This window comes from Silurus meridionalis, chromosome 24 (genome assembly GCF_014805685.1).
Source record: "Silurus meridionalis isolate SWU-2019-XX chromosome 24, ASM1480568v1, whole genome shotgun sequence".
Classification (NCBI taxonomy): domain Eukaryota; kingdom Metazoa; phylum Chordata; class Actinopteri; order Siluriformes; family Siluridae; genus Silurus; species Silurus meridionalis.
The window spans coordinates 16,246,723-16,263,491 of NC_060907.1; the positions used below are offsets into that span (position 1 = coordinate 16,246,723).

Consider the following 16,769-nt stretch of genomic DNA (forward strand, 5'->3'; position numbering starts at 1 on the left):
CCTCCAGCTTAGTGGTAACAGTTGGAAAAGAACCACATATGGCAGGAAAGATCTTTTGTCCACATAGTGTATATTTAACAAAGTACTAGTCTAATAGTGATGTGCAAAAAAAGGCCGAAAGACTGAATTATAGATTTCTTTATAAGAGAACAACATATAACATCTTATTAAAATTCAACTTACCTCTCAGCATCACATCTGCCTCATAGTTTCCAGTGATAACAGAATCGGTACTTGGCGTACTGCAAGTGAAAATCCCACTGTCAGTCACCCTGGCTTTTTTAATCCTCAGCTCCACTGTTCTTTCATCAATTCTTTTCACACTGATGTCATTAGTCAACACCCTGTCCATTAATGTCAGATCTGGAAACGAGGATTCGAAAGTGGAGACAACTTGAATGGTTTTTGACCCATTTGTTACTTTCCAGTCAAACTCCTGCTCTTTGGGGCCCTGATAATCTGATACTTCACAACGTAAAGACAGTGCTTCACCCTCCACTCGGAGCAGAGGGCCTGCTGGAAGTGATACCTTTCGTCCAACAGTTAAACCTAAAAATACAAAAATTGTAAAAGGTATGGTGTAATGTAGTCATATTCAAATTTGCTTATACACATTTGCCCAGAACACACACACACACACACCTAAATAAGTGATGTTTAGTACTGTATAAACAAAAGGTTAAACATTTAAGAGCAAGTAGGTTAAACCTGCAATGTCTTGTGGATGTTTGTATGTTTTTTCAGTTTATGTAGGATCGCCCATTCCACACTGCATTCTGGGCCTTTCTGTACTGCTTCAGTGGTACTCTGATACTTCTTTCACACACACTCTCATGCCTTTACTCACATAACCTAACCTAGACTGGGTCATAACAAGTAGAAATCAACTTGCAAATTTCTCACATACTATACACCATGGTTTACTAAAACACCACATTTTCTCACAATATATGCTGTTAAATTAACCTTGAATTTACATTATGAGTATTGTTTGCCCATGCAAAAGCAGGGAAAGCTACATGGTGGTGATTGAACATAACTAATATGACCAATATCAAGACCCATAATGATCAGATTTAACATAAGTCTTTATTATAATAGGCTTTATGGCCATTCAGGTGCATGTATTTTATTGAGCAGAGTGTATTTAATCTTTCATGTGTATTTTGCAGTAATTTTGTGATTCAATTAATTTGGGGGGTCTTTACACTGAAATCTTCTTAATGCAAATCAGCTAAGCATTTTTATTCATATGTCCAGATACCATGTAGTTTTACTTTTATTTTTACCAGTATTGAGTCATCCATAATGCAGTTTTCCCCACCCGAGTGAACTGCTTTGATATACAGGTTCAAATAAAAAAAGAGGGAAAAAAGGAGGAAGAAGAAAAAGAGGTACCTAATAGTGATGTTTGCATTGCATTCTAAGTTTATAAGCTATATTATATTATGTTAGAGCCAAGACACACCATATACACTCACCGGCCACTTTATTAGGTACACCTTACTAGTACAGGGTTGGACCCCCTTTTGCCTTCAGAACTGCCTTAATCCTTCGTGGAATAGATTTAACAAGGTACTGGAAACATTCCTCAGAGATTTTGGTCCATATTGACATGATAGCATCACGCAGTTGCGGCAGATTTATCGGCTGCACATCCATGATGCGAATCTCCCGTTCCACCACATCCCAAAGGTGCTCTATTGGATTGAGATCTGGTGACTGTGGAGGCCATTTGAGTACAGTGAACTTATTGTCATGTTCAAGAAACCAGTCTGAGATGATTCATTCTTTTATGACATGACGCATTATCCTGCTGGAAGTAGCCATCAGAAGATGGGTACACTGTGGTCATAGAGGGACGGACATGGTCAGCAACAATACTTGGGTAGGCTGTGGTGTTGACACGATGCTCAATTGGTACTAATCCGAATGTCGCAGCAGAAATCAAAACTCATCAGACCAGGCAACGTTTTTCCAATCCTCTATTGTCCAATTTTGGTGAGCCTGTGCGAATTGTATCCTCAGATTCCTGTTCTTAGCTGTCAGGAGTGGCACCCGGTGTGGTCTTCTGCTGCTGTAGCCCATCTGCCCCAAGGTACGACGTGTTGTGCGTTCTGAGATGCTCTTCTGCATACCTCGGTTGTAACGAGTGGTTATTTGAGTTACTGTTGCCTTTCTATCAGCTCGAACCAGTTTGGCCATTCTCCTCTGACCTCTGGCATCAACAAGGCATTTGCGCCCACAGAACTGCCGCTCACTGGATATTTTCTCTTTTTCGGACCATTCTCTGTAAACCCTAGAGATGGTTATGCGTGAAAATCCCAGTAGATCAGCAGTTTCTGAAATACTTCAACAACCACGCCACGTTCAAAGTCACTTAAATCACCTTTCTTCCCCATTCTGACACTCGGTTTGAACTGCAGCAGATCATATTGACCATGTCTACATGCCTAAATGCACTGAGTTGCTGCCATGTGATTGGCCGATTAGAAATTTGCGTTAACGAGCGGTTGGACAGGTGTACCTAATAAAGTGGCCGGTGAGTGTATATCAGCTGGCTTATATATCAGCTAATGAATTCACAAAGAAAGGCAGGATGTGCGTGCATACAGTGGATTGTTATGATGAACATAACCATTTCCAGGAGCCAGTTGTAAGATATATGGCAAAGACTAGGAGAGGGGACGAAAGACTATGTAGATAACGTACAAACATCTGAAACAAGCACAACTGGGAAGAGGAAAATGAAGTATTTTTAGGATCATTTCAGGTCTTTCTAATGTTAGTTGCTAATAATAGTAGTTGTGGTGGAAATTTTGCTGAAACCTGGCAACTTCTGTTAATGACATTAGTACTTCCTTATGCACCTCGTACATGCCAACAGGAAACACCAGGACTGCTGCAGCAAAAAAGACGAGCTGGCATTTCACCCTGGGCTTTTTAAACTGCTGGGGTGGTGACCCAGCACTAACAGGCAATAACAGATAGATCTGACTCAAATGAAAAACTGGTCAAAATGTCCAGTGTAGATTGGGGGGACAAGTTATGGGGGTCCATAAAGGGTTATCCATGCTTTGCTTCTCTGTGGGGCTTAATAAGTGAGTGCTGAATCAGTATGGCTAATGTTTCAGTATTTTAAGGGACATATGCACATGTTCTCTATACTAAATTGTTATGAAGAAAAGTAAATTAAATTTGACATATGAATGAATTAAAGTTTGGTGGAATATTTTTGTTACTACAGTGACAATTACTGCAGAACTTATTATACATTTTAACACATTTAGTGCTATAAATATTTCTGCTTTTACTATCTGCTTATAAAATCACTTTCTTTGAAAAATGTATGTAATGTAATGTAATGTGCTCTGTATTTTCACAGAAGTGAAACTGAGATAACCCTGGTACTGTATGAGGGGAGCAAACTGAAATATTGCGGGCTTTTTGCTGTATGATTTGAAGAATATGTGCTGCATGTGTACTTGCAGTATTTGTTGTGGGAACGATATCCAGCTTAAATCATTAATTGATAATAGCTCTTTTTTTATATATATAAATTAACACTAAACGCCTAATTTCTGTCCCACTACATACTGAACCGCCGGAAAACACATCTGCTGTGTCATTAACAAAACTACAGAATAACAACTCAGCAATTACTGTGTTACACGTTTTTTTACACGTGGGATTCGCGTTCATTCAGTACCACACGCGCGCGCGCACACACACACGCGCTCTATCAGGTGTTACTGTAGCTTCTGTACTCACCTACGGTGAAACACAAGGTGATCAGGAAGGGGAGGTTTTTCACGTCTTGTCGGTGCGCGGTTCCTGCTACTCGTCCGCCTTTCTCACACATGGCATCTGTTGTTCGATATCTGTAAGAAGAAAATATCCGTAATCCTATTTCACAACACAAAACTACCCTGTGCTGATCGAAACTGCCTGTATTGGGTAAGATGCAATCTGACGTAGGAACAAGTCCGTCCACTCTGAGATCAGACTCGTGCTGTCGCGCGCACCAAGTGTGACGAAGCTGTTTTTTTTTTTCACGACCAGTAGATCGCGATATTGCAGCGATAAAAACCGACTCTTAAACCGGCTCCGAGATCTTCTGTGTGAATTCAGACTGGAAGGCAGAATGTTACCCTTCCTTGTTTTTGTGGTGGTATTAAGTTAAATGTAGTTAGTAAGAAGATATACATGTTGTTTGTATTGAAAATGTATTAGTTCAGGTGAGTTACAGTGAGAGACACGCCGAAGCAGGCCGCAGGGTGAAGATACACGGTCAAGTCCACTGCAGGTTTTTTTCTTTGTTTGTTTGTTTGTTTGCGCGTGCACTTAATGTATAAAGAGTGGGTGCTGGAATCGTTAAAAAAAACAGTTTCCTTTATACTTTTGCTGATTTTTCAGTATTTTCAGATCTTTTGTAATTGGGTGTCACAGAGGGGACCAAGAACCAGTCAGGGGGCCCATGGGAATAGTCAGAGAAAAGATCTTATAATTATGACTTAATATCTCATAATTATGAGATCTCGAGATCCTGATCTCATGGTTATGACTTACTATCTCATAATTATAAATTAATATCTTTTAATAATGACTTATTATCTCACAATTATGAATTTCTAACTAATTATAAGATCCTGATCTCAGGATTATAATAGGTTAGGTAATCGCTTCTGGATAGACGGGTACAATGGAGCAAACATTGGCAAATTTAATTCGCTTGTATTTCTTTCTTGGGTTGACAAGAAAGAACAAGCAGTAGCGATATCAATATTTAGGTACGTTTAGATTGATTCTTTGTAGTGAATCATGTAATCTGTATACAATATAAAATAATCTTTCGTAATGTTTTAATACATAAAACTTCATGGCAATTATTTTTGTCATAAAATGACCCTGTCTTGTAGCATTTGGTCAATATATTCTTCAGGAACACCCCTCTTACAAAGAAAATCCCACATACCAGCAGCCTCATTAGTACATTGCTGATGAAAAAGGTTACAGTTACAGTTACACCCACAACTCTTGCAAACTGAGTACATGAGTTTTAGATTTTTTTACATTTACAGGTAACATTTATATGGGATATATGGGAACCCCACCAAGCACAGGGAGAACATGCAAAGCACACTAAAGTTCCCAAATTTTTAGTTTATTTTACTATGCTTGAGGCATTTCACATAATGTGGGCTAATGGTTTTAAACATTTGAGGTCATGAGTTTGAGTCTTTACAAGCCATGGACAATCAAGAGCCAGCATTGTAAACACAGGAAAATTAATTGATGGGCAATTATCATCTTACATGATCAAATTTGTACTTCATATTAACAAGTCTGGATGAATGGGACGGTTGAGTTAGTAAGAGCATCCGGCGTAAAACCTGTGCCAAGTTGTACTGCGGATTGTTGGTCCACTGTAACTGTGATGGGAGCAGCTGAAAGACTAACAACAACAACATTAACTTAAACACCTTTCCCATTACAGTGAACTTTCAGCCTCATCGCACACAGTATGACTGCAAATCAATCCCTGCTATATCTATCCATTATCACCCAAATGAGGATGGGTTCCCTGTTGAGTCTGGTTCCTCTCAAGTTTTCTTCCTATTGCCATCTCATGTGTTTTTCATTGCCACTGTTGACCCTTGGCTTATAAGTAATGTATAATTACAATTTACACATATTACAAATTCCTTATTTTCATTATAGAGGGCAGTGATATATTTACTGTATATATATCTTGCTTTATTATGAAGGTAATTATTATGATTAAATCTGTGACAGGAAAACGGCAGCAGTTCAGTTTTCAGCTCTATTTATTGCCCAAAACAGAAGAGGCATACAGAATGCAGAGAAGTAACCTTCACATCTTTTAAAATAAGCTGTTTAATAAATGTTCTAAAAACTAAAATAGGTGAGCTATTTAGTCATCATTGTGTTTGTAAGAAAAGGTTTAGGTAACAGCAGTGCATACACTCCATAGTGTGTAGAGAAAGTAAAAGCAGGTGGACTTCACTGCTACAAGTAGCCTTTTTCATGAGATACTACTGTACTTATCCTCTGCCACCTGCTGTGTGTGTGTGTGTGTGTGTGTGTGTGTGTGTGTGTGTGTGTCTGTGTGTGTGTGTGTGTGTGTGTGTGTGTGTGTGTGTGTGTGTGTGTGTGTGTGTGTCTGTGTGCCTGTGTGTCTGTGTGTCTGTGTGCCTGTATAAGAGAGTTCAAATCACTGAAAAGTCAAAGTGATAGGTCCACTTTTCACATTCTTAACTGTTGTAATTCGCACACCGGGAGCACTGTATTGAAAGTAAAACAAATTGTTTTTGCAATGTCAAAACATAGAAGCAATCACTTAATAAATTTAACTGAGTCCATTCTATTACAGAAGTGTTCATTTGCATTCCTTTATTAAACATCTGTCAAGCTGAGATTATCAAATAAAAGCAAGTTTGATTCTCAAACAGGTAAAGAAGATTTCTTTCTGAAAAAGAATAATTCTGGTTACTTACTGTTATATTTATAACCAACTCAAAACATTTGATGCTGAAAAAAATAAAAATAAACCCATATCAATCAAATCCTCTTCTTTTAGCTATCATCAATTTAATTCTGCTGTTCACAAGAAGTTCTTTGATATAATGTTTTACTCACATGTGCCGACATTATGACGAGATCAGATCAGATCAGATGATGATGATGATGATGATGATGACGTCTTTCATCTGGATTGTTGACAAACAAAAAATTGGACACAGCAGACTTTTAAACTGATGCATATATTCAAATGACATTATGCTACAATTTTTTTTATAGCAATTTCAACTTATTTTAGTATATGGTATTTCTAAGGTAAAGCAAGCAATAATGTTTGCACTGCATTGGTTTTGTAATTAATTTAAAATTGTCTTTAATGTTAAAAATATATATAAATGTAAGTCATAGAACCACAGTTCTTGTTGATTTTGATGTGTGCTAAATATTAACTTATTTAACATTTAAACTTTTTGTTTGTTAAATGACATTTGTGGGTGAAAAAACTATAGATTTGTTACAAACCATTTTAATGTCATTAACAATAGTGGCATATTTGAAATATATATATTTTAAATAAAATTTCATGTTAAGCTCTCTCATTACTAAAATCATAATCAGATCCACCACATGATATTGCAGTATAATAACATTATAATAATAATTATGATGATAATGGGTGATTTTTAGATGCATGTAATTTGTTCTATGATAAGGAAAATGCTACCGTGTTCATGTTAATCTACTGACTCAGTTACTCTGATTTGGATTTGATCAGATATTTATTTAAACACGTATTGGATACCGATGGCCAGATGGTGGCAGTAATGAAGTGCGAGGGAAAAAAAAACATAAACTACAGCCACGAGGAAAACAAGTCGCGGTAAAGCGAGACAGGAATAAGACCGGAAGGTAATATTAAGATTTTAAAATTCTAATGTGTTGGTGCATTTGTTGTACTTCAATATTAATTCAAATACATCAATTTAATAAAAACAAAAACGTGTCTATGAGCGCATTGTTGTTAGTAACACTGGCCACCGGACACTAGCAATATTAGCATCCGGTTCAATAGTAATGACTGTTTTAATATTGTGCACTTTTTAAACAAGCCGAGTTGGTAGCCATAAGTTCACCGTTCGTAATTCAGTTCAATTTCAATGAATTTTTATTTGGATAACACTTGACATTGTCATAAAGCAGCTTTACATAGAGTAAGCGGTAATAAAGAATGTATAAGTTTGTTCTCGAGAGGAATCAGACACAAGAGGGACCCCATCTTCATCTGGGTGGCACAGATGATCCAGTGATCCTGTTCCCCGATCACCTGTGATCCTGTTCCCCGATCACCTGTGATCCTGTTCCCCGATCACCTGTGATCCTGTTCCCCGATCACCTGTGATCCTGTTCCCCGATCACCTGTGATCCTGTTCCCCGATCACCTGTGATCCTGTTCCCCGATCACCTGTGATCCTGATCTCCTGATCACGAGTGATCCTGATCACCTGTGAGTGATCCTGATCACCTGTGAGTGATCCTGATCACCTGTAAGTGATCCTGATCACCTCCTGATCACCTGTGAGTGATCCTGATCACCTGTGAGTGATCCTGATCACCTGTGAGTGATCCTGATCACCTGTGAGTGATCCTGATCACCTGTGAGTGATCCCGAGCCAGTGTAGCAGACTGTTGAAATACAGAACAGTTCAAATCCATCAACAGAGCTTACGTGTTGCTCCATAATCTCATGGATCCACAGGCCATTGATGCGAAACAATCCTCAGCTCAGTCACCCATGAGCTAACGATTATTATAATAATCGATTATTAGGGCGAATATTAATCAGATACGAAAAGTTTTAATAAGCTGTTTTGCTTATTATATCTATATGGAATCCTAATTCTTTTTATTTACATATACAAGTGTACTTTAAAAATGCAAAAGCCAGATAAGGATATTTAATTTTGACATATTAAAGCTTATAGTAGCTGCTTGTTGAGGAGTGAATGAGGGATTCTTCTTTAAACAAATTCCCTCATATGCTGGTGTTTTTTCCTTATGTAAAAAAAAAAAAACCCACAAAAATATGCAAGGTGTAAATTGTGTGAATCAACATTTGTATTGTTTTTAAAGAAAATTGCAAATGGTAAGTTGACAACCATGAAAAATACACAAACATTTTGTTTAGTTGTGAAGATATAAGCATCTGGAATGTAATAAACTTAATTTTGAATAATAATTAAATAATATATGCATAAATAAAATATATAAGCATTAGAATAAATATATAAGCATAAATATACAAGCATTTGAACATAAATCATGTTTGAAAACAGAAGGAGAAATGCAGCAAACTAACAGGTTTAAAAGGAAAGAAAGAAAAATACATTGGTGTACAAATGCATAAATCATTAACTGAAAACCATAACGGTGACAAAAAATTTATTGTTTACTGCTGCTTTTTTTTTGCTGCTTTTAGATTCAGTGTTTGTTCATGCTGATTTAATTGAATCATCACGATGTCACGAGTGAGCTGATTAAAGCTTGCAGGTCACGACAGAACAGATCCTGTGCGACTTTCCCGAAGTTATAAACAAACACAATAGCTTTTTATTAATCTACGCAATTTTTACATGATAAGGATTCTAAAGTTTCTGCTCACCGTGCTGATGTTTCATCTTCATCCGTGACACCAGTGTGTTTTCTTTTTATTTTCCCCAAGCGGCCGTTATTTTACAGGTACACACTCATGTTGTAGAAAGAGAAAAGACAGTCCATCACTACTTTAAAAAATAAACGTCAGTCATTTTGAAAAATCCCAAGAACTTTAGATGTATCCCCAAATGCAGTCACCAAAATCATCAAACACAATCATGAAACAGCCTCTCCTTACTGCAGAGGACTATTTTAATAGAATTACCAAAATCAAAAACCGCCAATGTATATACATGCTTCTTGGAGTTCAAGTGACAGACATATTTAAAGATCCACTGTTTAGAGGAGTCCGCATTAATTAGGCCATCATGGTCGAAGTTCGGCAAAAAAAACATAATGTCAGAAGAACAACAAACAGAATAGCCTTTTTTGGGCCAAGAGATAAAAGGAATGAGTGTTGGTGGTTTTCTCAAATGCCTCCATGCCTCTTAGCTCCAGTAACATTTCCCCAAAGATTTAGCAGGGTCTTGGCCACTTTCACTGCCTGCCAGGACATTTGCAATCCTCAAGTTAGCTCCACATGAGCAATTTTTCTATTCAATTCAAAATAGTCATTTTTTGGTTTTGTTGCTGAGTCATGTTTTGATTTTGTAGCAATTTTTATATTTTTTTCAGCATCTATTGGTTTTTCACTATTCAGTGAGCTTTGTAAAGCCAGTAAAACAATGAATCAATAATTGTCTCTGATACTAATTGTTTTATAGTTAGTTCAGACTCCAGTTCTTCTGTGGAGACAGTGGTGGACTGTAACAAAGTAAATATAATTTGTTAATGTACTTTACTCAAGTATTTCCGTTTGGAGAGACTTTAACTTCAATACATTTCAAAGTCAAATATCTTACTTGTCATGGCAGTAAGGAGACCTGAATCCAAATTAAAATGATAGAATTCAGACATTTACATTTAAAGATATTGTGGTGTTTGTTAGTAGTAGCCAAGGTTGTCCTGCATCCTTTGTTTGGGGAAATAAGAGATAAAAACAAAGTTAGTCTCCTAAAATCTCCTATTAGCATTAAGCCAGGGAGATCAGGTGGTTGTAAAAGAAGTTGTACCACTATTGCAAAGCAAATGAACAACTGTAAAAGTGGAAACATAGTCAACCTCTAACAAAACAGACCATACTCATTTATTCATACTCAATCATTCACTATGTTTTGCCTATTTTGTAGAAGTGTGAGGTTCAGGGAAGAGGTCAGACAGAGGCTCGGTGGTGATGAAGAAGTGCTGGATGATTGGGAAACTACTGCAGGAGTGATGAGGGAGGCAGCTAGAAAAAAAGTAATTGGTGTGACATCGGGAAATAGAAAGGAAGACAAAGAGACATGGTGGTGGAATGAGGAAGTGCAGGAGAGCATAAGGGGAAAGAGGTTAACAAAACAGAAGTGGGATCCACATGGTGATGAGAAAAGTAGACAGGAGTACAAGGAGATGCGGCAGCAGGTAAAGAGGGATGTGGCGAAAGACAAGGAAAAGGCATATGAGGAGCTGTATGAGAGGTTGAACACTAAGGAAGGAGAAAAGGATTTGTACCGATTGGCCAGGCAGAGGGACCAAGCTGGGAAGGATGTACTGCAAGTCAGAGCAACAAAGGATGGAGATGGAAATGTGTTGACTAGTGAGGAGAGTGTGTTGAGAAGATGGAGGGAGTATTTTGAGCAGCTGATGAACGTGGAAAATGAGAGAGAGAGAAGGTTGGATGATGTGGAGTTAGTGAAGCAGGAAGTGGATAGGATCAGTAAGGAGAAAGTGAGAGCAGTGATTAAGAGGATGAAGAGTGGAAAGTCGGTTGAACCAGATGACATACCGGTAGAAGCATTGAGATGTTTAGGAGAGATGGCAGTGGAGTTTTTAAGTATAAGGGAGATGTGCAGACCTGCAGTAACTACAGGGGAATAAAGTTGATAAGTCACACCATGAAGTTATGGGAAAGAGTAGTGGGAGCCAGACTGAGAGAAAAGGTGACCATCTGTGAGCAACAGTATGGTTTCATGCCGAGGAAGAGCACTACAGACTCAATATTTGCATTGAGAATGTTGATGGAGAAGTATAGAGAAGGACAAAAGGAATTGCATTGTGGATTTGTGGATTTAGAGAAAGCATACAACAGATTGCCAAGACAGGAGTTGTGGTATTGTATGAGGAAGTCAGGTGTGTCAGAGAAGTATGTGAGGGTGGTGCATGACATATATGAGGACAGTGTGACAGCAGTGAAGTGTGCAGTAGGAACGACAGACTGGTTCAAGGTGAAGGTTGGACTGCATCAAGGATCGGCCCTGAGCCCTTTTCTGTTTGCAGTGGTGATGGACAGGTTGACGGACGAGGTCAGACAGGAGTCTCCCTGGACTATGATGTTTGCGGATGATATTGTGATTTGTGGTGAGAGTAGTAAGCAGGTGGAGAAGAGCCTGGAGAAGTGGAGGTATGTGCTGGAGAGAAGGGGAATGAAAGTCAGTAGGAGTAAGACAGAGTACACGTGTGTCAATGAGAGGGAGGGCAGTGGAGTGTTGTGGTTGCAGAGAGAAGAGGTGGAGAAGGTGGAGGAGTTCAGGTACCTGGGGTCAACAGTGCAAAGCAATGGAGAGTGTGTTAGGGAAGTGAAGAAAAGAGTGCAGGCAGGGTGGAGTGGGTGGAGAAGAGTGACAGGAGTGATTTGTGATAGAAGGGTATCTGCAAGAATGAAAGGGAAAGATTATAGGACTGTGGTGAGACCTGCAATGTTGTATGGATTAGAGACAGTGGCATTGAGTAAAAGACAGGAGGTGAAGCTGGAGGTAGCAGAGCTGAAGATGTTGAGGTTTTCATTGGGAGTGACGAGGATAGACAGGATTAGAAATGAGTTTATTAGAGGGACAGCGCATGTTGGACGTTTTGGTGACGAGATTGAGATGGTTTGGACATGTGCAGAGGATGGACATGAGTTATATTGGTAGGAGAATGCTGAGGATGGAGCCACCAGGTAGGAGAAAAAGAGGAAGGCCAAGGAGGAGGTTCATGGATGTGGTGAGGGAAGACATGCAGGTAGTTGGTGTGAAAGGGGAAGATGTAGAGTACAGGGTGGTATGGAGACGGATGATCCGCTGTGGTGACCCCTAATGGGAGCAGCTGAAAGAAGAAGAGCACACTTTTTAACACTGTAAAAATCTCAAATCCTCATCACAATGAAAAGCTAGACTTCCCCAGGAGCAGGTATGTGTTTTCATCCCAATTGTAAATGATGGGCCTCATGCAGTACTAACTATGATGGGATGGACAATGAATAGGCAACTGTTGTTACAGTAAAACCAAAAAATAAAGTGGCACAGATAGTGTCCGATCGTATTTCTGTGACCAAGCTGGAGGACCTGTCGAGTCAGCAGTTCAAATATGACTTTCCTGAGGGTAGGGAAGAGGAAGAGATAGAGATGTTTAAGGCAGATTGTCTGTTTATGGACATGGTGTTACAGTCAGCCAGAATGGTAAATGGACATTACAACCGTGCCATGGCAAAACAGCGTGCCACAAATTTGAAGAGGAAACTTAAGAATTCATCTTTATGCAAGGACTATATTGCCTTAAATGAATTGATCAACAAAGGATATGCTATAAAGGTTCCAAATGAGGACCTTGGATGTGATGGAAAGGTTTGGTATGCTCCCCATCATGGAGTATATCATTCTAAGAAACACAAACTTTGTGTGGTATTTGACTGTGGTGCTTCGTATCAGAGAACATAATTAAACAAACAACTTCTCCAAGATACAGTTCTCACCAGCACTTTAATAGGTGTTCTCAATAGGTTTCGCTAAGAGTCTGTGGCAATAATGGCTGATGTGGAAGCCATCTTTTACCAGGTATGACTTCCTCCAGAAGATGCTGACCTACTTAGGTTTCTATGGTGGCCTGATGGCAACACTAGCCAAATTACAGGGGAGTACAGAATGGAAGTGCACCTGTTTGGTGCGACCTCATCACCTAACTGTGCAAGTTATGCTCTGAGGCGATATTCAAAGGATAGTACACATCTGTTTGATGATTGCACAATAAACAGTGCTGCAAAATTCTTATGTTGATGACTGCTTAAGGTCAGTTGAGTCTGTTAAAAGGGCTTTGTCACTCTACAACAACATGAAAGCTATGTGTCAGACATGAGGCCAATCCAAAATCCAAAGCCATATAGTGGATTTCTCTGTGGCTTCAGTTGTGGTTCTAATCGTCTTCCTCTTTGCTTCCCCAGTGATTCCCAGTAGAGTAAGTACTTTGCAGAGTAAACACTCTGCAAACCCTCTACAGCCCACTTCCAACGGCTCACAACAAGTTATCCAGCACTGCCTTCTACACTCTTCAACTGACTCTTGGTGCTTAGCCCGCTTCCTCTCATTGGCCTCTTCCATGCGCTCTTCCCAGGGCACAGTGATATCCAATAAAATCAATTGCTTGGTGGAATTTGAGACAATGATCATGTCTGGATAAAGTTGTGTAGATGTTATTCTGGTAGGGATCTTTAGCCGTTTATTTAGATCGACCTGCAATTGCCAGTCTGTAGCAGAAGTAAGAAGACCAGACTTTACTCTGGATTGTGGGTGGGCCTTCTCTCCGGCTCTTAAAAACTGGATGGTCTTTGGTTTGAAATGGCCTTTGTTGGCATTAATGGCTATGGCTAAGCTCTCAGCAACTCCCTTAAACACTTTGCTGTGGCGCCAATGATAGTGCCTGTCTCCAAGGGCTTTCGAGCAGCTGTTCTAGCGATCCCCTTCCCAAACAAGGGGACAGGAAGGTGTCTTGCTTTTTCCCCAGAGGTGGAGGTTTCCAGGACTTGGTAAGACATCATAGATGCTTTGGACTAAGAACCTGATACGATAGAAATATACTTTCCAAATATCAGCCCAGGTGATCTTTAACATTAACCCATCTAGTCCAAGCTCCTTGTTGTCCCAATCCCACCATCCGGCTAGCTCTTTCTTCTTCCAAGCCTGCCCTGATGTTTTCTGTTCTTTAACTTGAGCATTGTCAATTCCCACAACCGGGAAGTAGAAAAAAGCCTGCATGCCCTGTTGCTATTGGCTCCACCAATGCCTTGTGCCTCAACCGTGACTCAGCCACTTCTAGAGATTTCTCTGCGCTCCATTTCCTAACAGGGCCTGTGCGCACCTGTATGCCAGCTGCTGCCACCTTGGGATCCCTAGACACTCTGTACTGCCATGCTTTCCGTGTTCTTGACACGATTAACTCTTCAGTAAGACTACTCATCGGGAGGTGCAGAATATTACTGGTGCCATATAAAGCAGTACTGCTCAGGCTTTATGGTAAACCAAGCCACCTTCGCAGTTAGCTGCTTATCCTTTTTTTTCAGGGCCCCAATCATTGTTATTGGCACTTTGTACACTAGCAAAAGCCACAGGATCCGGGGCAGGATACTATGCTGATAAATCCAGGACTTAAACTTTCCTGGAAGACCTGTTTATCCACCTTACTAAACCCAAAACTCGAGCTCCTTGCTGGCTTTCTGGATCGAAGCATAATCCCTGAGGCTACCATCAAAAAGCTTACCAAGGCTCTTAACTGGCTGTTCGGTGATGGATGGAATGATTGCTCCATTCAACAAGAAACGTCAAATATCTAAAACAAGAAGTGTTTACACCTGCCGTAATCATCTACTAAATTGCAAAAACAAGAACAAGAATGATGAGTGTTCTAAAACTAAAATAAATAAATGAAAATGGTAAAAATAAAGAAGCATAACAACCAAGATTATTCTCTTGGATTGTGATGTATGAAGTCAGGGATCATAGGAGTTGGACCTCGATACATCAGTTGTTGTTCATAAGGAATTGATGGACTAAGTGATCAGCACGATGTTCTGTATTGCCAGCCAGGGGGCTTAAGAGTACTAGTATGGAGAATTTAAGGGATCCTCATTTTGGCATATAATGGTAGGAAGAGCTCTGTTAAGTAAAGGGGACATATGCTGGAGCTGTTGGACTAAGTGATCAGCACGATGTTCTGTATTGCCAGCCAGGGGGCTTAAGAGTACTAGTATGGAGAATTTAAGGGATCCTCATTTTGGCATATAATGGTAGGAAGAGCTCTGTTAAGTAAAGGGGACATATGCTGGAGCTGAACATTGTGGAGGACTTCGCGGCTTCTCCTTGGCCTAACTCCCACGTTGGTAATTGAGACGTGGCGCAGGTCTGAATAGCGGTTTGACAGACTGAGCCTGTAGCTGGATGTGTGGTGCTAGTATCAACCGACTGTTATTATACTGCCTTAGCAGGGTGGCAGGAGAAAGGGGCTGACCTCTGGCCTGTTGCTGTTCCATCTGGAGTTGTAGCTGGCCCACATGTCTTTTGAACTGGGCCAGCTACTTTGCATGTTAATCATTTGTTGTCCCTGGTCATTTGTGGTCTTTATGATGTCTAATACAGATTCACATTACACATTGGACCACTGCAACGGACTGTCCACCCCATAACTTGGTAGTTGTGGGGTGAACCCAGTTGCCCCTTCTTCTGCTTCCATGCTTCAGTTGGCCCGGTTGAACAGGTGGTGACATGGGTTGCGGTACAGGCCTAGGAAGAGTGAAACTAGTGAGGTCATACTCCTTTTAATGTGCGGAGAGGGTCTTCCTCCTGCTCTTTTACATAGCAAAAAAAATGTTCCCATTTGGCATAGAATTAAGAATTGTACTTTCAACGTACTTTCGCATTCATAAACCTAATTTATCTAATCGGCAATGAAACACTTATTATTCCGCTGCAACTTTTGCATCCTTCTCCGCGCCCAGATCCATTTAACTATAGTCCTAGATTTCCTCTCGCCTGGTGCTCTGTGTATGCATGTGCCTCAATGTCAAAGCGTGAGTGTTTCAATCAAGAGGTGTTAAAGTGAAAGCAACTTGTAGCCTTTATTACGTTAACTTTTAGAGAAAGAATAAGTAACATTTGGAGAGAAAACGATAGTAACTTTTTGGAACTGTATTATTAGTAGTTTAGGCTCTAGGTAGGCAACTAGTGCACTGACTGGAGAAGCTTGTGTTGTTCAATAAATGCTTAATTTAAGAAATTTTTTGTTTCACGTCTTATTAATTAAGATTTAGAATTAAAATTGCTTAGATGAAAAAAATGCAGCTTGACTCGTTTTTGCTCTGTTCCTACAGTATACCTTTGCTCACCTAAAAATTGTGTGTGTAGTTCGACCTATCTTGATGTAAATTTCTGCTGATATTCTAAATAGTGTTGACATGATTTTGTTATTATAAATTACATAATATTTATTTATGGCTTTTATAAGAACGATCATTGCTTTTATTTAACTCTGTTGAAAGTTTGAATTATTCTGTTTTGTTTATCTTACTTAAGTTACCTGCATCACCAATCAATGGAGAGTGACTGCTTAAACCTACTGCCATCTGTGTGTGAAGTTCTTGCTGATTCCAGACTTGTGCTACATGATGACACATCTCTGGAAAAGCTTCTTGATTGTTTTAAAGAGCTGATAATGCAGAGTAAGTAATGTACATTGTAATTGAAAGCCAAGTC

The 16,769-nt window shown here is 39.5% G+C and overlaps 2 protein-coding genes and 1 long non-coding RNA gene across 3 annotated transcripts in view; 2 read left to right on the plus strand and 1 right to left on the minus strand.

The window, feature by feature from the left end:
* Positions 1-3,994, minus strand: part of ptgfrnb (prostaglandin F2 receptor inhibitor b) — a 36,547-nt gene extending 32,553 nt beyond the window's left edge. Inside the window, exons 1-2 of the mRNA XM_046837221.1 lie at positions 3,772-3,994; positions 184-549 (exon numbers count right to left, since the gene is read on the minus strand). Of these exons, the coding sequence (XP_046693177.1) occupies positions 184-549; positions 3,772-3,862 (457 nt within the window). The 5' untranslated portion in view covers positions 3,863-3,994. The remainder of the gene's footprint in view (positions 1-183; positions 550-3,771) is intronic.
* Positions 3,995-4,083: 89 nt separating this feature from the next.
* On the plus strand, positions 4,084-5,837 carry LOC124377876. Its single transcript, XR_006924122.1, has 3 exons — positions 4,084-4,306; positions 5,498-5,668; positions 5,797-5,837. It is a non-coding gene; the product is annotated as an uncharacterized LOC124377876 (long non-coding RNA).
* A 1,550-nt stretch (positions 5,838-7,387) lies between these two features.
* Positions 7,388-16,769, plus strand: part of brat1 (BRCA1-associated ATM activator 1) — a 53,036-nt gene continuing 43,654 nt past the window's right edge. The window contains exons 1-2 of the mRNA XM_046837580.1: positions 7,388-7,452; positions 16,590-16,735. Coding sequence (XP_046693536.1) covers positions 16,609-16,735 — 127 coding nt within the window. The 5' untranslated portion in view covers positions 7,388-7,452; positions 16,590-16,608. The remainder of the gene's footprint in view (positions 7,453-16,589; positions 16,736-16,769) is intronic.